At 39.1% G+C, this 22,053-nt stretch overlaps 2 protein-coding genes across 2 annotated transcripts; both read right to left on the bottom strand.

Annotated features, from left to right (window-relative positions):
- Nucleotides 1–3,089: 3,089 nt before the first annotated feature.
- Nucleotides 3,090–12,008, bottom strand: rab38a (RAB38a, member RAS oncogene family). Its single transcript, XM_023406626.2, has 3 exons — nt 11,635–12,008; nt 7,518–7,798; nt 3,090–4,542 (listed from the first exon to the last, which is right to left on the bottom strand). The coding sequence occupies exons 1-3, from the start codon at nt 11,834–11,836 to the stop codon at nt 4,387–4,389; spliced, it is 639 nt and encodes a 212-aa protein (XP_023262394.1). The 5' UTR covers nt 11,837–12,008; the 3' UTR covers nt 3,090–4,386.
- Nucleotides 12,009–12,571: 563 nt separating this feature from the next.
- On the bottom strand, nt 12,572–20,200 carry ctsc (cathepsin C). The gene is made up of 8 exons (XM_023406642.2): nt 19,653–20,200; nt 19,029–19,174; nt 17,981–18,135; nt 16,583–16,738; nt 16,247–16,365; nt 14,659–14,790; nt 14,076–14,308; nt 12,572–13,607 (listed from the first exon to the last, which is right to left on the bottom strand). Exons 1-8 carry the CDS (start codon nt 19,810–19,812, stop codon nt 13,341–13,343), a joined length of 1,368 nt encoding a protein of 455 aa, XP_023262410.1. The 5' UTR covers nt 19,813–20,200; the 3' UTR covers nt 12,572–13,340.
- Nucleotides 20,201–22,053: the final 1,853 nt, after the last annotated feature.

Raw genomic sequence — 22,053 nt, 5'->3', positions numbered from 1 at the left:
ACACACACACACACACACACACACACACACACACACACACACACACATATCATGAGATTAGTGCATGTGTAGACAAACAAACACACTTATCGATCAAAGTTGGAGATGCCGCCGCTATTTTCATTCATCTAGAGTCTCCCCTGGCTGCTGCTATTGATTCTCTTTTACTGTTTGTGTTTAATTCACAGCCAGAGTACGCCTGCCACAGCCTCCACTTCCAACACCTCTCTCAATGTTTATTGACCATATAGTAGCACTACATCTGAGCTCGCTGCCTGTATTTTCTCTGTGACTGTTTTATTGTCACTCTCATAATGTTTTATTGTTTATACTTATGTATCACTGCTGCAAGATGAATATCCTTTATCTCTTAGGGGTGAATTTCCAGTGGATGCCCATGTATTTTTGGACCACCAGAGGATTATATGAATCTGTTTCTTCATGCAAAGTTTGTCACAAGAAATCCTTGAAAACTTCATATGAAGGCTATTGCAAACATTTAATACAGTTTACAACACAGTAACCGTGATGGCACTGACAGGTAAGCTGTGTGTGTGCATACTGCACATAAGTGTGTAAATGTCCGCCTGTGGGTGTGTGGGTGTGTGTGTGTGTGTGTGTGTTTGTGTGTGTGTGTGTGTGTGTGTGAGAAAGAGGGAGAAAGAAATACTTTAAGTCATCCTGAAATCACGTGTAGCTTATTTCCTCCTTATCCTGTATGACTGAGAAGTCTTGTGATTATAGTCCCTTCTTATGGTTCCTCTCTCTCTCTCTCTTTGTTTCTCTCTCTCTCTCTCTCTCTCTCTTTCTCCATCCTTTTTCATTCTCTCCCTGTTACATGGGGAAGGAAATCAAGGAGAACTACAAGGACAGTGCCCATAAGTAAAGAGAAACAAAACTATGACTCTCTTGGCAGCTTGTTGCCTTAGAGACCAGCAGAGAGCGAGAGATAAATCTGTGAAATCTTCTGATCATCTGTGTGTGTGTGAGGAGGGTGCCTGTGTGGGTGTACAGAGAAAGCGGGTCGGCTTCTGACACACTGTAGAGGAAAATTCCCACACAACTGTGTGTACAACCTCTCACCCCGCTGCCTCTGCCCTGTGTTTTCTCTTAGAAATTGTTGCATCAATGCTGAAAATCAGATCCAATTATGACAAATTAGAGAGTGACACCGTCTTTATCCATCAGAGACTCTGCTAAACAATAGATTGCATCTTTGCCCCTCGGGGTCAAAAAGAAACCGCAGTGTTAAACGAGGCACAAATTGTTATCTTTAAAGGGCAATAATTAGAGTTACTGGCAGGCAGCAGAAAAGAGAGGGCTGGTGGAGGCACAACATAGATAAAGGTTGGTTAACAGGACAGTGATGTTTGGGTACAGAAAATATGGTGAAATCTTACATTGAGCAAAACTTTTGTTGACTGATGACAAACTAATTCAGGGAAAACAGTGAGGTTCTGAAATGTAGGTTTCCTGGAAGTTACTTTAGTCTGACATGATCATCAAAATCAAGAAATTATTGATAGGGTATGTGGTGACCTTTATTGCCTTTGAAGGTGTGTATTTTCAGCTACAAGAGTGCTCTACAGTGGTATGTAGGTATGAAGGTATGTGTGTGCTGCCTGGCTGCAGTCACATGGCAGGTCAGTGGCAGGTTACTGAGGGGAAAAAAATCAAACTCTTATGCTAGAATCTGAACTTTTCCTGTGAAATCGGATTTTCAGCATATTAGCGGGAGTGACCAGTAACGCATATACTGTGAGAAAAATAGCAGAAAAAAATATATGTATAAGAGGAATGCTTGTCCAGAAACCAGAGAGAAAGTAGCATGTTCAGTGCCAGAAGCTATTTGAAATGCATTTGAATTTGTCATGCTTAGAATAAATCCCTGAATTAAAAATAATAATTTCAGCAACCACTTTCGGAATATAATTCATTATCTCTTCATTGTGTAGATGGTGTAGCTTTGAGCACAAATCAGATGCCTTGTATGTTAACTGATTGTAACAGTCAGGAGAATGATTCATTAATCAACCACATTGTTAGAGGACATCAGGGCCAATACTTATCAACTAAAAATTACTTTTAGGAACTCAGAGTGAAGTACCACTGTAAGAGTAAAGAGAGTAAGCGGTGTAAATGTTGCTTTTAAGAGCAACGCTCAAGTGATCACATGATTGATCACATGTATAGTATGCTCAGATTAGGAATAGAAACACAGAGCTATAGACTAATCCTACATCTGCTTTTTTTTTTTTTAAAAGTCCTTACAATTTATTCAGTCATATGTTACTCTACAAGAAAAATTAGAAATTAACAATAATGTTATATATTTCTATGTATAAATATAGACATAAATAACGAAATAATAGGACATTGGCAGAATCTGAAACAAAATCCAAAGCAAGACATTCCTCTGTTGGTGGACAACGTATGTCTGAGAAATCATAAGGAGAATGTAGCTACCACACTTAAACTATTTAAAGCAGTGGCTGCAAACAAAGTCACTTCCAGATTTAATCTTGTTTATTTGCACAAATGCAAAAAAGCAAAAAGAAAAAGTGGTGTTAACGTCCAATGAAATGCTCAAATGCAAATAATAGACTTGAACTACTCCATTCTTAATTACACTGCTTCAGCTAATGTTTTTTTTCCCATTCATTCATTCTTACATTTAAGAGAAATCTTGAGTCAAAATGTGTTTGATAAATAGTGTTTTTTTTTTTTGTGAAGTTTGTGAATAGGAGTAAAAGTGAAGGATTTTTTTTATTGAAAAGGAAGATGTCAATTAAGAGATCTGGTGAGACTGAAAGTGATGCTGAAAGGTTGAAATGTAAAGCACTGGTATGTGTACTCACACAGGTGATTTCACTTACGTAGGCTGATTAGACCTCCTCTCAGGACTGTATGGCTGTGTACAGTTCACTTGTTATGGAAGAGTTGCCTTTACTGTTGTTATTAGTTACATTAAGAATCTGGTGGTATCATGTAATCCCCAGCATAGCCCCACCCACCTTAAACATGAGGTCTAATCAGTCAGATTGGAAACACCTGCTGAAATGATGACATAAAATCACATGCAGGCACACTGTAGGTCAGTAAAGCTATGCTTTATTCACATGTTGAAAACTGGATACTTCTTTGGTTCTATAACCTGTCTCATTATTCTGCATATAATATGTACATGTTTGTATATATATCTGTTTTTATGCCATAATTACAAATATTACAAATATTGAACAGTGGAAAAGAAATTTAATATAAAACCATTTAATTAAAATGGAAAAAACAGACATTAACCTTGCTTTAACACTGCTTTCTTTAACACACATACAATGTTTGTCATAGAGGTTTGAATACGTTGTCATGGAAATTAGTTGATTTCTAGGTCAGTGATGAAAGTTATCAAACATATACCTTTAAGTGCACTTATAAATTAAATATATAGTGAATATATCTATTGTAGACATTAAATAAAATGGGTTTTATTAGAAAAGGCACTTTAATTACATCAGTAAAATCTGCTGTACATCACATTATTGGAGCCAGTTGTACATAACAAAGGACAAATAAGGACTGGCCCCAAAAGACAGTGCCATAAAAATGACCATGTAAAATAAAATGAAACCAGTTCTAAAGAAACAATATCATGTAACTGTAGTGTTATCAGGACTGACAATGAATTGCGTTGGATATTTGGAAGAAAACAAGACATACATTTGCTTTTTGCTGACAGGGAGGGGTGAAGAGAAACAAGCAAGAGAGACAAGAGAGAAACTCGGACAGAAAAAAAAGAGAGGGCAAGAGACTGAAAGAAAAGAAGGGACGAAGAAAGAAGGAGAATGAGGGGCAGAAAGAGAGGCAACTATCATGGTTTGTAAACAGAGATGGACCTTCAGTACAGATATGCTGTAATTTGCTGCAAACTTTCTGTGCACGTGTTCATTACCTGTGTCTCCATGGTAACCGAAGTGGCAGCATAAAGGCTTGAAGTCACCCAGAAGGGGTGACTTCGCCTTTTAAACACACACGCACGCACGCACGCACGCACACACAGCTGCATCCACCTCCTTTTCTCTCTCTGTTTCAGTCCATCTATTCTTTGAGCCAGCTGCCACACTGACATCAACACACCCTCACACACACCCTCACACACACCCTTACACACACCCTCACACACACACACACACACACACACACACACACACACACACACACACACACACACACACACACACACCAATCTACCAGAAGAAAACAAGTGTTGGCACCCATACATTCTTCCTCAAAAACAGCCAAAGTAGTTCTCTCTCTGTCTCTAGCTCACAGACAAACTCGACTTTGTGTGTAATGAGATACAAAAGGACATCCAGCTGTCAGGAGCTGTTACTGGGATCTGAAGCAGGAGGAGCATGTCCCACCTTTGTCCTTCTCTAATTGGGGGGTGATGGTGTCGGAGACTTCTGATTGGAGCATGTCTTTCTCACTGGCAATGATGTGTTTCACCAAGCAGTTGGCTGCTTCATCAATGTTGATGTTTTCCTGAGGAGAGGAAAAAGTAAAAGAACAAAGAAACAAGAAAGAGAGGTGGGAGTATGAAAAGGTGTGGAGGGAGAGAGAAGAGGAGGAAGCAACAAAAAGAGCAATTATTTATTCATTTTTTATCTTCAGTATGTCTACACATGCAAAATCACTAAGATTAAATCTTAGTGCCTTACATGCTCTTGCATACAAATAATGCCTCCTGACTTTGGACTTGTTAATTTCTCTCTTATGGCAACAAACACCATCAAATACAAATGCTAACAGTACAGTCCAAGCAAAGAGTCACATCCACCATTAATATGCAGATTAAAACCCAAATTGTATTTAATAATTCAGTTTGAACATTTGAATGCTTTCTGTGACAGCTGAGTAGCTGGAGTTGATGTTAACAGGAGAGAATCAAAGTTGTGCCTAGGTAATATAATGTTTTAAATAAACAATACTAACAAGAGAATTATTTTTGTAAGATAGAAATAAATGCCTGAAGTGCTGCTCATTCTCTTCTGTTCTCTGTACACTGCAGATTAGTTACAACTATACATATTTTTGCACTACTGCACTTGATTTTCCTGTGAATGTTATTTTTGGGTGATGGTATTTTCTATTGTGCCATTACCAAGTTATTCTGAGGAAACTTTGCCTTAATTGGATACAGACAGGGAGCAGGGTGTAGAGAGGGGGAAAACATGCAACAAAGGTCTGGAAAAAGTAATGTTGTGGTTATATTGTATGTGGATGGATGCCCGATTATTACAGGCAATATTATACAGCTACATGATAATCATGGGAAAACTGTCTTAGCTGATTTACAAACCTTCTCTAACCATTAAAATAAAACACAAATACAAAATGTCCACTTTTGACAACACCCAGGGATTAGACAGCATCCATTCAAAAGATTTAGAGCGACTTGGACCAGAGCTGACAGCTGAGTAAACTACAGAAATGACCCTGGGTCAGGTTCACACGAGGAGAGAACGAGCAACAATTATTGACGAGAAAGAAACATGCACGCGCGCGCACACACATCCACACATACACACACATCCACTCATTTCTAATGAGAAGTGTGCTGCAGGAGCAGTAAAGATCTAACAGTGTGCTCAGTAGAATGTGACATGGTGCCGTCTGCAGCGCCCTGAACTCCTCACACACACAAACTCTTCTGTGTGTGCCATGTCGTGATGTGTCATCCTTACCGTTAGATCTGGAAAAAAAAAGATTCTTCTGAACCAAAATAAAACAACAACCACAACAAGAACCGCCAGCTTCACTTCTTTCTTCTGCATTCTCATGAATACAAAGTACATCCAACATTGTTTAGGATAAAAGTTTGAAATAATTCTTACATCAGGTGAGACACTTCAGACTTTAGACCCTAATTCAGCTGCAAAAGAAAGTATATGTTTTCCTGTACAAACATGTTACAAATATGATGAAGCTGAAAGAGGCAGCAGACCTGGGTTACTGGTGTAACTAGAATTTTTCACATACCTGCTCCAATTGTGTGACCATCTATGATTTTTCATGAATGTCACATGGCTGCTTGTGTTGCTTCTAAGTAAAGCCTCTCACTTCCTTTACTGGTTTTCTGCCTCAATTTCAACAGCTTAAATCCTCAATTTATCTTAGCTGCCCTTATCGTTCTTTCAGTGCAGCAATTATTGTTGGTCATCACTATTTTCGGCTGCCTCCATCAACTGTTTCTTGGTCTGTTTCTCTGTTTGGTATTCAGAAAAACACCCCAGACTGCCACTTCCATCTCTTTCAATTCAGATTCAAATTTGAAAAAATTAGAGGATGGTGTTTCTGCCTCGGTGAGGACACAAAACAAAAGCACACTTTTTATACAGCACCATATTGGAGAGTATTTCAATTCTGGTCAAATTTGAGTGCAGCTTTTGTGTTGTATATAGATGCATTAAAAGTTTGAATGCATGTGTGCTTGTGTGTGTCTGTGTGCACGTCTTAGTCTATTTTCTTTTCTTGCCATCCAGCTGTGAGATTCCTGCTCCACATTAGCTGCTATAATCGGGGCTTGTGCTGGTGTGTCAGTGTGTTAGTGTGTAGGTGGGTGAATCCTCAGCTCAACTGAAAGCCACTGCATTTCTGTCTGCGTCAGTGAGCTCTGAATCATACTGTACTGTCACTGTCGTTGATTAAAACTTTTTACAAGGTTTATTCGTTTTATATCTTAAACTTTGTGTTTCATATTTTCAGTTTTCATATGTATTTATCTGTTTGCTTTCTCGCTCTACAAAACACTTGTCCTGTTCAGACTGCAAACGTTACATGGGTTTGAAACGGACTAAAACACGCATAAACTGGCAACATGGCTCTGTACTATTTTTAATCAACTCCAAGCTTCAGTTCTATATTTAACACATGACATGAGAGTGGCATTTTCTCATCTAACTCTTGACAAGGAAGCAAATAATCACATATTCAAAAGGTCGAACTTCTCCTTTAAGATCTGTGCCAGTGAATAGAAAACAGTGGACTGATACATCGTCTCAAAAATTTCTGGACGTTCTTTCTGTATGATGAAGCACCTGATGCCAGAGCAGCCGACCTGGGATAACATGGGAGGAATGTGTGCTGTGAGAGAGCTCTGTGAAAACGCAGCAGAGCTCAACGATGGAGGCTTTATTCATATGCAAATACTCAACAGACCAAAAGTCTGTTAAACTCAGCACTTTTAAAGGATTTCTTCACATCCTGAATGTGTCTCTGTGGTGGCATCTCCACAGGGTGATCAGGTGGTGGGACTTATACAGTCAATTTGTAGGGAGTCAGCTGCTTCTCAAGGACATTTGAAAAGGAAGGCCATGCCTGCTGACACAGGGGCTTGAACCTCAGAGCTCCGGTTGAAGGCCGGTCTTTGTATTCACAGCACCCTCCTGCTTGCTATGTTACTGCTTTGTATTTATGAGTGTGAGTGTGCCCGTGTGAATGTATCCCATCTTTCTTACCTTAGCAGACGTCTCGTACCATCCCACAAAGCCGTTCTCCTGGCAGAACTGCTCCATCTTTATTCCGTTATTAGTCAGTACATCCCGACCCTGGTCACATTTATTCGCCAAAAGCACAGTGGCCACATTTTTCCCATTGGGAAGTGTAAGTTTGGAATCCAAGTCCTCCTTCCATTTGGTGACGGCCTCAAAGGAGGCAGGCCTTGTGACGTCAAACACGATGAAGGCGCCCATGGCCTCACGGTAGTACACGCGAGTCATGTTGCCAAACCTCTCCTGACCTGGAAGACACACACAAACAAAGATACACGTGCACACAAAAAAATAAAAGCATTATAATTTGGTATCACTGTGAAGGTTTACAATTTTTTAAACTTGTGTTGATGCACGTAGACAAATTATTTTCATTTTGCTCCCGAACACAGGAGATCACCTGCATTACGCCACGCACAGAAAGATGGAAGTGATGCAGTGTCACTTTAGCAGCAAACAGACACAGACTCTTCAATACGAATCATCTGCCTTACTCATTTTTATCACACTCCGGTCTGATATGTGCCACCATGTGCACATTCTCTACATACCTCACCTCCTCCATACCTCCACACACTCATTTACATGCATGTTTTTACTGTTGAAAGAGCTACAGAAAGAGAGTGAGAGAGATAAGATGCAGACACGGATAGAGGCAGGATGGGAGGAGGAGAGAGGTGACTTTGGTGTGTATGTGTGTGCGCCTGCCTGTGAACTTGTCTGCAGAAATTCCTGAGGGTAAAATTAATTCGATAAGCCCTGTTGGAATGTTGTATCCACACTGATTTTCCCATCCATAACCTCGCTAGAGCACCATCGGTACCAGCGGCACAGTTGCAGAATATAATCAGCTTGTGGCTGACAGACACTTTCACCATGTGGGCTCACCCAAAACTTAAGCTGGTTCTTCCAAAAGCAGGTTACATTGTGGTGAAGAGGAGTGGAGTTCATTCACATGTTACAGTACTGAGGCCAGGAGGAAGATTTTCTATTCACCTGCTCTCTAGCACAGGTGGATCAGAGCTCAGGGTCAGGTGTAGAACACCTGGGAGGATGTGTGTCTTGTTCAAGGACATACAGTATCAGAAGGACAGAATTATATCATGATGTATTATAGTAAAGTATTATTATCATTTAGAGAGTGAAAACTATGTTTCCAGCTTTCTGTACAAGCTCAAACACACTAGTGTTTATTAGGCAATGATATTAAAGTGTTTCTCTAACATAACCTTAAAATTACATGTGACTAAATAAGCAAAAATTGAAGTTAAAGTTCAGAAAAATACACCCTAAAGTGTTATCAATTAAGAGTTTAACTAGTAAAAACTCAGTTAATTTGCTCCATTTGAGTTTGATTCAAATGTTGGTAAATCCAGATTGGTGCACAGAAATGTTTGACTGCCTTTTTGAGACTGAGCCTTGCTGACTTTACACCAGTGAGAAGACAGACAAAAACACAAACTCATAAAGCTGTTATGTGAAACAACCAAAGCTGTCTAACTTTGGCAGAAAACTGTTTGTTTATGTAAGACCACAGTCCTCATGGTAAGAAGATGAATGGATTCATTAAACGGGATGAAATGTGGCAGTAATTCATCTGTGATGAGTCAATGCCCAAAAGTTCCTCTTGGTATTGAGTCTAAATATCAAATTCCACAGCTCAACATCAATAACTATGGGATTTTAAAAGGCTGAACAGTATATCATAGCGGCATAGCCCCAAACCCCACCTCACTCACATCTTCATGTACAGGCCTGTGCAGCTATAGCCCTGTTGCGGTGTTGGCAGAGGCCACAGAAAAATAACGGACAAAAATAAAATGGCTGAAGTTGTTATTTGTCTTGGGAACCGCACAGGAGCAGCAAGTGAGTTATTACATCTGTGGCATGAGAAAACTTCAGTCCATCATCAAATTCTCAAACAAATCTACAGCAGTGCTGGGTAAAAGAAAATGCAAGAAACAAAAAATCATTTTTTGGATGCGCCTTATAGATGCCAAATGCAAATTTAATTAACTTTAAAAAGGGAAAATAATCTGCATATTTGTTTATTTGACACAATCTTCACCTAATGGAGGATACTGTAATCTACAGAGCTCATCTAAATTACACAGTTCATGTTTTCCCACCTCAGAGTGTCTATAACTTCAGGGCCTTTGTTGGAAGCACATACAGTACAAGACATATAGCAGTTTTCTCTGAGGGAGACACTCATCATTAGTTCACAATAAAAGCTTTCTGTATACAAGAGCTTGGGCCTCAAATCTCCCTCACATGAGTTCAAGACACATGACTGCTTGTGCTTACTGGAGAGGGCGCACAGGAGGGGAGAGAGCAGCAGGTCAGAGGATTCTTCTAAACCTCAGCCGACACTCATGTGAGATGAAACTGCTGTAGCCTTTAGGTTTGTTATCTTACCCAACAGCATCACAGTCAAAAGCCGCCATTATTTCTGATTTCTGTGTTCGCCAAGGGCAATCAAAGTATTCAATACTCACAAGGAAGGAGATGAGAATTTCATTTCTCGTTCTCATACATTTCCGTCCTCTTATCAAACAGACCCTTCCACACTCAGAGTATCATATAAAGGGAGATGGTCACACAGTTCAGTAGATTGCAGGGAAGAAATGAGAGCCAGCTAGGGGCAAGATTGAGCTACTGATAATGTATAAATGTTTGTTGGAATAACTGAATGGATCAATATGTGATTGTATAAATTTAGGTAAAGAGACATCCTATATGTTTGTCCTCTGACTACTTTCAGAGCAGGAAAAATTACAACTTTAATATAATAAATATGCTTGTGTTTTGTTAAGGGCTTGAAACATGTGCTCGTACAGTATTTGGCTCCAAATCAGATATGATTATGTCATTTTTATGGCCAACCAACCAGCTGATACAGTGGTTTATACTAAAAACAATCATAAAATGTCAGACTGTTGCCATGACTGCTTTCTGTTATATCATGTGGTGTCATGATGCTCTTTCCTAAGGTCATGTGACACTCAGCAAGGAGAGTATTTTATGTCTAAATGATGACATAAATTTAATCTTAACAAGAGTAAATGATTTTTAGTGTACTGCCATACAGAAATAAGCAGTTTTAAATACATTTGGTTTATAAAGGTATAGTTTGTATGGTTTTAATTTAATATCAACAAAATGTATGTAATAATAATCATAACCTTTACAGTGTGTGATTTTTGCTCCTCAAAGGAAACCTTTCTTTTCCTGCTTCATGGCTTCTCTGTATATGTGTGTTTTTACTCAGGAGTGAGAATAAAATGCATGTAATAGCAGAAATGCGTAGCCAAATGATGTGAAGTGAGTAATGCCAACAGGTCAGCTGGTACACATGAGGGACATTAGGCCTGGGTGACCCTGAACATCATCAGTCTACGGACATGGTAAAATAACAACTGTGACAAAATTATCAAATGCTCATTTTCTGGAACTCAAACACCCTTGATGTCAGTAATCCACATGTCTGTGTTTTTTTCTCAGGCCTCATATTCTCTGACTTTCAATAATTTATCATATATTTAGTGAGATAAAAAAAAAAGCCTCTAGTTTTGATTTCATTTATGATTGGGTTATCTTTGTCTCTAAACAAACGTGGCATGCATTAACCATGAGAAAAATTGATTTTCATGAAAGCCACTTCACTGTGAGATTGTTAAGCAGATTCATTTAATCTTGTAACATTTGAAAAAACAACAAAATAAATGTGAACATAATTTCCATCACGACAATAACTTGACACTAACATTAATGGATTTTCCAAATGTAACCTTAAGCTAATTTTACTTAAAAGGGATTTTCAATTATAACCAATAAACGAATCCATCTATTTTTGGCCAGTGTGTCAGTCCTGTCATATGGGCTACTTCTTTAAAAATCCCTACACAAGATATCAAATCTTCTCTCAGGCTGTGGATCACTTCAAAAACATGTAAAGTAAAGTCTGAGTCAGAGGAAACTACCATGTCTGGGGAATTTCACTTTTTTTTTTTTTTACAAAAATGTTCTTTGGTCTTCTACAGCTGCTTTTTCATGTGAGCCGAGTGTCAAAGTTGGACTGTACCTGCGATGTCCCACAGCTGCAGGCGCACCGTCTCCTGGTCCCAGTTGAGGACCTTGAGAGCGAAGTCCACCCCGATGGTGGCTCGGTAGTTGGGGCTGAAGTTGTGATGGACATACCGCTTGATGATGCTGGTCTTACCGACCCCGAGGTCCCCTATCACAAGAATCTTATAGAGATGCTCCTTGTGGTGGTTGTTCTGCATGGCGACCGAGGAGGGCGAGAGCTGAGCATGAATCCACCGTAGAGAGGAGAGGACCGGGGGATGAAAGGGGAGCAGCACAGGACAGCGAGGGAACTCGAGTGCTGGCAGTGGGAAGGGGAGGTGAGGTACGCCCTGGCCCACAGAGGGAAGTGGAGCAGAGACGTCTGGACCTTGTGACTCACGCAGGGGAACAGCCCACTGTATTTAAAAAGAAAAAAAAAAAAAAAAAAAAAAAAAAAAAAGTACTTGAGATTACAGTCAGCAGAATGTTCTTATCAAATAACATTTTAATGTTGTGGCTGGTTGAGAAACACACTGTTGGGTAGTATAATCGATGAAAAGAAAGTAAGTAAGTAAGTAAAAGAAAATAAGAAATTAAACTGAAGTGTTAAATGGAATTACTCATGCAACAAGTAGACTACCTCATAACTTAATTATAGAGCTTGAGTAAATGTACTTACCTTTTTCCACTGTTAGTCAGAGCCTCAGTTCATTACATTTCATTAATTAAATATGGAAATTGAATTATAGAATTTGCCCAAATAAATAAAAAAGTTAGCTGGTAGATTTTACTATTTTTTCTGGTCACGAGTCATTCACCATTTTATCCTCTCATGGTGCATTTTGTTTGTGTGTATATTTGCCGTTTGCCCAACGATACAAGAAGACACAAAATCTAACATCCAAGAATGTAACTGTGGTCTTGAAAAACAAAAACATGCAAACAAACCCCAATGATCTTGAAATGCTTTTATTCCATCAGATTTAAAAAACATCTCACAATATAATGTAGAACAAATGCTTACATAAAAACATAGGGGTAAATGGGAGGCAGAATAAAGGCACTAGTCATCCCTTACATTCATTAAATAATCCCTATTAAATGCTCCATTGGGAAACAAATCTACCCCACAGAGGAACATGGCAGTCACGGTTTAAATTTTGATGCAAGGACAGAAGATACTTAAATTCTCCAAAGTGCTTCCCTGAGACAAAGAATCAAGGTCCTGCATTTGACAGACAAACACAAATGCTGACTCCTCAGTTGCGAATTCCCTTCAAAAAAAAAAAAATGCTACAGCTACAATTTACAACCCATCGTGATTTGTCAAAGTATGTACCAATCCATTTTGATTCCAAGTCAGTGTCGGCAGTTACAGCTTGAATTAAATCATCCACAGGCAGCTAATCAGTGACTGCTGAAAAAATAAAAATAAAAAAATAAAGGCAGCAAGGTGTTCAGGATGTGTCAGTACTTTTAGAAACTGAACAGAAGTTTCTGTGTCCGTATTTATCTTTTTAACTAATGTGGAATCCAATTTCCATACTAGTAATTGGATGTTGTCTTGTCTGTCATTACATGTTACATTGGTTGGGTCCACTGACAAAACTTGCTACTTTTGGTTTTGGGTGGATTTCACTTTAGTATATTTTGTAGTCATATGGAATATTAAAAGTTGCACTATTGAAACTCATCAGGTCACCCACTCCTCCCATCCTGAGTTTACAGTTTGGGGATAGGTTTGGCTGCGACTGCGATGCTCTCAATAGCACACTCATCACTTCCCCGGCGGATTCTGAAGTAGCCGCTCTCGCCCCAGCTGGTGCCCCAGCTGTTCTTAACAATCCAGTACTTCTGTCCGGTCTTGTGGCAGCGGCCGTACCCCACCAGCAGCACAGCGTGGTTGGTCAGCTCGAAGGGATTGAAGGGGTCTGCCAGGCCTGTGTGGTGGTAGATGCCCTCCTTATAGTGCATGAAGTCAGGGTAGACCTGTGAAAGGAACGGGTCAATTTACTTTTCACTTTGTGTTAAATTCAAGATATAGCTATGAAGTACAAAGGTCTCCCAAGTTCTCAACAATAAAGTACAGAAAAAGTTTCATTAAGACAAATAAGGTTAAATTTTCTAAATAATGGTTCAAAATATTTAATGAGGAATACTTGTACCAGTTGTTGCTGTTAGCATTTTTGCCATCTTAACAGGTTAAGTTAAACCTTAAATTCCAATGAATTAATAACTTACATCAAGAGTGGGTAACATAATTCTATATATGAAATTAGAGGGACTAAGAAAGTAATCTAAAAAAAAAAAAAAAAAAAATGGGAATACAGCAGTTTCTGACAATGCACGCCAAACTCAACTTAAACTCTAGGCTCCATTGACAGAGCAAAAGTAAACACAAAGTGCATGTATAGGAATAGCAGTTAGGAAACAGTGAACAGCTATATCAAGCAGTACCTCAAAGGCCACTGCCATGGGCCCACTCTTAACCAGTTCCAACATCATGGTCGTCTCACTGCAGCCGCCATAAAACCCACCGACGTAGTTGTATTCCGCTGTGTACATGCGGCCGCAATTTTGAGGGACGCCACACGGAGTGTTCTTTGCAACATATGGAAAGCATGACTCATCCACAACGCCGAAATCCTGGACATATTTCCCAATCAGGTATGGGAAGCCACCATCACAACCTTAAAGAGAAGAGATGGATGTTAGATGTGGTTTGTAATGTTTCTGGAGGTTGTTGCGACGTTCTTACAAGTTGAAATCTCTTATGTGGTCCAAGATGGTAAAAAATAATGAGGCTTTTATCAGAACTCTTCAGAATTGGAGGGGAAAAAAAAAAAAAAAAAGGGTTGTTGTGAAACTTCTTGAGTTTCTAAGGACATTTAAGATTCACTTTCAAAAAAAAACAAAAAAAAACAAAAAAAAAAAAAAAAAAAAAAAACACACTTGAACACTACTTGTTCTGATTAGGAAGCAAGGAAGCCCAGAGTCTTCTACATAGAGCAGTACATCATTTAAATTTTTTAAAGTTTACCTTGAGAATATTCAGAGCAGGAGACCACTTGTTGAGGGCTGAGGATTGGAGTCTCACTGTTGTTGGTGACGATTCGAACGCGAGATTCCAGCATTCCCATGGAGGCAAAGGAATAGCAGCTACCACATGATGCTGAGACACAGATTTACACTAGAGTTATCACAGTGCTGTGCAACACAAGAGTACTGGAATAAATCTGAACCTTGTGACGATTTTAATGTTTGTTTGTTTTTGGTTTTTTTTTTTTTTTTTTTTTTTTTTTTTTTTTTTTTTTTTTTTTTTTAAATTGTCTAACTCTCATCATTTCTGAGGCTATAACAAGTGGTGGTGTTGTACTGGACAGCATTATATTAATGGATGCTTCAAAAATTTTCTCCTAATGTTTTTCTATACCTCTGACATCAATCAAAAACAACACACACACACACACACACACACACACACACACACTATATTTAGACAAGTTCAACACCCCTACAATTAAACCCTTATACACTGGTAACTCTGCATTTTAATAGTACAAAGGTACCATTATTGTCATGTACTCTAATGACTGAAGTTCCTGTAATGCTCCTGCTTGAGTACACTTATCTACATTAGTTGTAATGCATAATAATGGAACAAAGCACAGAGACAGATACACTGATTAAAGACACTGGTTACCATCCATAGTGAGACACCAGGTTCTTAATAAACAGCTCTGCAGAAACAAATTGGGTCAGAGAACAGAGGCTGCAGGGCGGTTTAATAGTAATAATCACTCAAGTGAGGTTGACACCAAGAACGGTTTTATTTGGATCACAGACCATAGGTCTCAAGACAAATAAGGTGTAAGAACCAGTCATTTAAATTAGAGGTGTATGTTAGTGAAATGAAATGATTTCACTGCCCTAATATAAAAGATTTAATCTGTGTCCGAGATGATTCTGGAGAAAATGTGACAAGAGTTAAGGGCTTTCTCATACAAAACAATGTCACAAGAGCTTTCTCATAGGATTTATGATGAAGCTTTCATTTGCTCCAATGCCAGTTACACCTGCACCTTCCCGTTAGTCAGCGCTGAAACGATCAATTTGTCCTCAAGCCTACCAATTTTTGTGAACTGAAATGGAACCTACAAAATCCACCTGGCTCGTAACAGAGCAAAATAAGCTCCACAGCACTGTACAGGGGCTTAGAGGTCTTCTATTGAAACACTTCAGCCCTCTCCAGATGCTTAAACCCAGCCCTACAGAGGCCCTCTCTCAGACACTCGGCACACATAATCTCTCCACTCACACACTAGGCTGTGCAGAAACACAGGACGAGAGCAGAAAGCAGACCCAGACCTGCCAAGAGGGAAGCAAAGTAGCTGGCAGGCTGCTGTTCAGTCTCTGCCCTTACTGACAGCTGCTCCAGTGTAAAGGTATGGCTCTGATCCTGCAAGTCTTCTGATTTATGTTCGCGTCCACATTTGTGATATCATGTGTGCACAGGTAACATACAGCAATTCCTGTCCCCTTCAAATTGGTTTTTGGGATGTTCTGAATTAACCAACTCAGCAGTAAAAAGAAAAAAAAAATTAAATGATGTTAAAAATTAATGTCACCTTGGTTTCGCACAGGGCTGACAAAGTCAACGCCGTCAACGTTTCTCCAATCCCAGTACTCAGGTAGAGCTGCCGCCATCTTGGCTACTTCAGCTCTTACAGCCATAGGGCGAACACGCCTAAAGTAAAAACCACATTTGATCACAACAGTATTTTTCATTGCAAAATAATGAGAAATTCTAATAGGGAAGAGAAGTGCAACAACAACAACAATAATTTTGAGCTCAGTAGTTAATTGTTTTAGAAGCACAAATTAGTAGTTTATGTACAATGTTTTCCTCTCCATGACACCTGAGGGGCTCTGTTGAAGAATGGGAAAGTCAAGTAAATGCTCACATAGGGATACGGGAAGCGGGCCCTCCTGCTCTGTAGTGCAGCTCCTGTAGAGTGTACTGTTCATGCTCTGGGTAGGGAGCAGCCTTCCAGGAACTCTGAACCGAGTTGATGGAATCAATGAAATCCAGGTTGAGTTTGTACGGTTTCTGCAGCAGCCTGCAGGGTGAATAATGTCACACAAGGTTATTTGTAAAAAAAAAAAGGAAATGCCACACAAAGAGGGAAAAAAAAAAAAAAAAAAAAAAAAAAAAAAAAAAAACCACACTGAACGCAATTGCTGAGATGAATCAGTGTTTTGTAAATGTTAGTTGGTTAACATATACAGCTTTGACAAAATACACCTGACAGTTTAATGAAATTATACAGTATAGCAGAGCTACAATAAAACCACCTTGTGAAGCTTGTACTGTTTTTATTGATGGGACTTGGTTACATTTTGTTTCCTTGTTATACTGTGCTGCTGTTGTGTTCGACCTCATAAAAAAAGGTAGAACTCTACAATTTTATTTACCAACTCCTATAACATTACTGCCAGCACAACAACCGATATTCATTGCAATAGTGCTGTATGGGACAGCGTGACATTGTGAAAGTGAAAGTGTTACATGTTCTTATTAGTTAGCCCACCTCCTGCATTCAACTGCATGGGTTTTCCTAATTGTTGCTCACCATCATGTCATTCAAATACTAATATGCATCCTTATTAATGTCCATGCCACTAATACGTAGTGTGACATTTTTTGGTTTTTAATAATTAAGACAGCCACTCAGTGTGGTCCTCTATGCATTACATCTTCTGAGTGCAAGTCTAACTTGGATAATAAAGCCTTGCACAGATATTTTCCAGTTATTCACACTGATGTCAGGAACAAGAACAGCTTTGTAAAACAGTTTCAGGCTAAATTGTTCCCTTGAGTGCTGAAGATTATTCCAATAAGAGCCTGCACCTAGGTTCCTAGGGAGGGTAGTGGAGTACACTCCCAATACAAGTCATTTTCATCCAGACTAAGATAAAGCAGACCTACAATGATCACACCATCAGCTACAGAATTGTTCAGGAAAGATCCTACTCCTTTTAGTAGGAGGGTGCAGCCTTGACGGTAGTGTTGCCATTTAAAATCCACTTATTTTAACACAAGTGTAAATCATTACCATGGGTGCAAAGTTTCACATTTCATACTGGAAGGAGGTGTTACCTACAGATTAATACAACCAAGTATAAACTTTTCAGCAGCAATTGTGAGCTTCCTCTGTGTGAAGAAAACAGCATGATACAGTTTGAAGTGTGAAGGTGTGGAGACGTTTTGCCTCTTTCCGAGTTAGTGACTAAAAGTTTTAATGACACACTCATTAGTTTGTCTTTATTGGTTATGTACCAAGCTATCATAATTGACATACCTGCTGCTGAAAAGTGGTTTGTAATCTGTACGGGGTGGTACTGCTTTCACTCTCTTCCCTACAAAACAGGCCCAGTTGTTTCCCAGGACATCATGGACCCACCCTGGCAGGGTCTGGTCACAGTAGCTGGTCACCTTAAGGCCCTCCTGAGTATACTGAAAGTGTAGGGAGACAAATAGATTAGGGCTTGTGATTTTATATAATATATATATATATATATATATATATATATATATAAAAAAAGTTAAAATCTATTTTTGGCACATTATGAGTTATAAATTTAAAATGGAATTACAAGATCCTGAACAAGTTTAAAGCCACAAAATCTCCCCGTTCTACTCATATTGCTCCACTAAGCTAAAACAAGTCCCAAGAATGGGGAAGTTGAACTAGACGTGGACAAACCATAACACAGACAGATGGGCCATGACACTTCGTTCTACTCAGTGTCATGTGAGTGAGGAGAAGTAACACATGACTGAGAGATTAATCTTGAATATGGTGCATATTTCAGCCTGCTCCAAGTGTTACAGACGGAGTCATATCAAGTGAAGGGACAGGAAACTGAGTGATAGTGAAACTAAAGCTTAATGTCAGGGAATGTTTAAAAATATAGCTTGGGCAATTGTTAACGCACAGAACAACTTCTTTGGTGTTTTTTGACATCGTTTAGAGCGAAGAGATTACCTTTATGAACTAACTTAATTTGAGATGAGTAGGGCTATGACTCAAGGACAATGAACAGCTCATGGACATTAATAACAATGCATATTAATATTTGAATGAAATGTTGTTGAGCAACAATAAGGAAAACCCATACAGTTGAACACAGGAGGTGGGCTAACTAATAATAATAATAATAATAATAATAATAATTACTAACATACAATACTACCTAGATAATGATTTTAAGAACTCTGCAGCAAGCATTTTCAGCAGACTGCAGTGAAAACTTGAGGCAATGATAGTTTTTTTTTTTTTTTTTTTTTACAGGATTACCATACTGAAATGATCACTCAAATAAATGACTTATGTCAACTCATCTTACCTTGAAGAAGGCAAACCATTTGTACCCATTAATGACCACTTCAAAGCCCTGGTTGTAGATGATGGTAAAGAAGCCGGTGTTCCCCAGCTCGTCTGTGGCTACAGACAGTTTCTCCAGTGTCACAGTCACGGAGCTGTCACCTATAGCTGGGGAGGAACACCACAACATACAAGGGTTTAACTTCAGGCGATGATTCAAGTAGTCATTTTACATTCTTTTACAATCAATGTTATCCCAGAGTTTAGTTTAAAGCAAATTTTCATCTGCAGTCTTTTGGCGGGTCACAATTATAATAATAAGTGATAGAGATTCACTGAAACAAGCTACGACACACACACACACACACACACAGACTGTAACAGGTGCATGTTAGACATATCCAAAGCAAAGTTATTTGTAAATTTAAGGTTTTCATTTTAAGCAGATTACAAAAAAAGGAAGTAATCTGTGAATCATCTGTTGCAGTTTCCGTGTTAACTGAAAACCCACAAACCACAGGACCTAACATGCCACATGATTTTCAAATTGCGAAACTGCTTCATCCTTACTGGTCAGTCCCATGGGGGGAAAGATATTTCCTGTGGTGTCAAGGGGTGGGTGGGTGGAGGTTAAGGGTATTATTACCTTCGGTGGAGCAGTTGAGGGTCTTGTCGTGCCCTCCTTTGGACACCTGGAACACCCATGTTCCCACCAGCTCTTCATAGGTGCAGTTGGCCGGTGTGTCACCCCAGGACCCTTCAACCCAAAGCAGGAACACACACACTAGCACACCGCTCAGCCTCATTTCCACACACAGCTAGATTACCTGCACACACACACACTCATGTACACACACTTAAAGTACTACTCAGGCAGCTCCGCGGCTACAGAAAAAAGCTTACAAGTTAAACAACGCTCCTCGGTTGAACCCTGTCCTCTGCCCGCTATTTATGCAAACTGAAACTTTACCAAAGAGTCGTATGTCAAGATGAATCGTTGAAGACAAAAAGTTCAACACACATGCGCACTACTAGCTAGCAGTTTCTCCAACTAGCTAACATTCTCGGCATTTTACTTTAGATATTATTACTTATACAAGACTATTTTCACACCACCGTTTCATATATTTTTCTTTTTTAATAACATGTCTACTCGCTCGCAGTATTCGCTAATGATTTCTTTCTACCGAGATAAACTGAGCGAACACGGACGCACAAGACAGTGACGCTCTTGTTTGCGACTGCTTCGCTTTTTGGTTTCGCTTACCTTGTCATATGACTGGCCAGCCGAGCATGCGCAGTAGACATAATGACTTTGAGGGTGATGCTTTGTAAAATCCGGAATCAGGTTGCTTGTGTAAACTGATTGCAGGTAATAGTGTAAAAGGTGTATTGTAACACATTATAGTTACTTAACTATTTTGTATTAATATTTTTTTTATAGTTAGACTACTGATTAATTTATTGTTGAAACTGATATACATTCCTTAATACTAAATCTATGTTGATTGAACTGGAAACTCACCATTTATTTGAGTGCGCACATCCTTTTTGTGTAAATTTAAGCAAAAACCCATGGAATGTCCACTATTTCAGGTTAACAATCCAACAATGCAGTACGTCACATTTTATAGATAATTAGTCAGTGATTAGACAAAATGAGGATGATTAATAAGCATCTGAAATATCAATTCACTGCTGACTATAGAGTTACTTAATAGTTATAATGGTTGTTTTCAAAAGACAGCTTGGTTAAAAGAAAAAAATCAGCAAATTGCTCTGCACATAGAAAGCTGACAGATGACACAGAGGTGATCTGAGTGATCTGAGGCCCAATACATGACCTTTTCCATTAGTTTGTGTAAATACAACAATAAGTTTGTTTTTTTCCACCTTTGAGTCTGCTCAGTGGGGGAATTTTATTTTCACTTCTCTTCTAAGGGAGTGTGTGTGTGTGTGTGTGTGTGTGTGTGTGTGTGTGTGTGTGTGTGTGTGTGTGTGTGTGCACGCAGGTGTCATTGTATCCTGATAGGTCTGTTGTTAAAGGGGTTAAAGAGCTTATTTTAGCCAGTGGGCACTTAAGAGAAGTGCTGGAGGCTTTGATCACCATAGTAACCATGACATAGACTGACTCATCTCCTTGACAGACCATAATAAGCACTCATCTGAAGAAGGGACTGAAGATGTATTAGTCATGCAGTCTCATTAGTGCCATTACACTGTGTTTGTGTGGCAGTGAGTGTATGTGTGCATTAGTGTGGGCACATGTGTATGTCATTGCGTTTATGTGAGAGCGTGCGAGTCCATGAGCGTGTGTGTGTGTCTGTATGTGCCCATGCAATGACACAAACTGGAGGAGCAGGGAGCAGAGAGACAGAGACGGAGGGATGATGTTATGAATGTTAACAGCCTGAACCCACTGAGCTCCCTCTAAGAGTGACTCATTGAAACTAATGTTTCAATCTTGATATTGTTCTCGCTTCCACTGGCAGGAAATTAAAACTGAAGTGACTTTCAGTTCTGTTATATCGGCACCCACAGATTTGTTCCCTGCTTACTGGGTTTACTCTCTCTACGTATCACAAATTCCTCTTCTTTTGTCATGCCTTTCCTTCAGTCCTTCCAGTCTTACATTCCCTTGCTGTTGCTCTCTATATTTACAACTTGCTGTGTTGTTTAATTTCTTTTGCATGTTTCCCCAACACACACACACACACAAGTTTGAGATCTGCTTCATATACACACAAACAAACTTTAATCAATTTTCATTTGGGCTATAAAATGTTATATATGAAAATGTCCATCACAGTTTGTAATGTGATTTTTTTTTTATGTTTTGTTTTGTCCAACAAAAAAAAATCCAAAAATATTAAATTTGCAGTGTAAAGATACAGAGAAAAGCAACAAATAGTCACAATTTAGAAGCCAGAACCAAATAATATTCACATTTTCCTTAAAAAATTACTTACTCGACCACTGTGGCAATCTCGTTGGCCACCACAGATCTAATAAGTACGTATATCATCAAGTTCATCAACACAATAAGG

The sequence above is a fragment of the Seriola lalandi genome, unplaced genomic scaffold (assembly GCF_002814215.2).
Source record: "Seriola lalandi dorsalis isolate HSWRI2012SDOR001 ecotype SW California unplaced genomic scaffold, Sedor1 jcf7180002054313, whole genome shotgun sequence".
NCBI lineage: Eukaryota > Metazoa > Chordata > Actinopteri > Carangiformes > Carangidae > Seriola > Seriola lalandi.
This window is presented reverse-complemented; position numbering and strand designations above follow the sequence as displayed.

Coding starts and splice junctions, on each gene's coding strand:
- rab38a (XM_023406626.2), bottom strand. CDS start 11,836: ATGCAGAACAACCACCACAAGGAGCATCTCTATAAGATTCTTGTGATA. Junction 7,799..11,634: donor GCAGCTGTGGGACATCGCAG/GTACAGTCCAAC, acceptor TGTGTCTTCCAG/GTCAGGAGAGGTTTGGCAAC. Junction 4,543..7,517: donor GGTACGAGACGTCTGCTAAG/GTAAGAAAGATG, acceptor TCCTCTCCTCAG/GAAAACATCAACATTGATGA.
- ctsc (XM_023406642.2), bottom strand. CDS start 19,812: ATGAGGCTGAGCGGTGTGCTAGTGTGTGTGTTCCTGCTTTGGGTTGAA. Junction 16,366..16,582: donor CCCGCTTCCCGTATCCCTAT/GTGAGCATTTAC, acceptor TTTTTACTTTAG/GCGTGTTCGCCCTATGGCTG. Junction 14,309..14,658: donor CTGCTCTGAATATTCTCAAG/GTAAACTTTAAA, acceptor CTTCTCTTTAAG/GTTGTGATGGTGGCTTCCCA.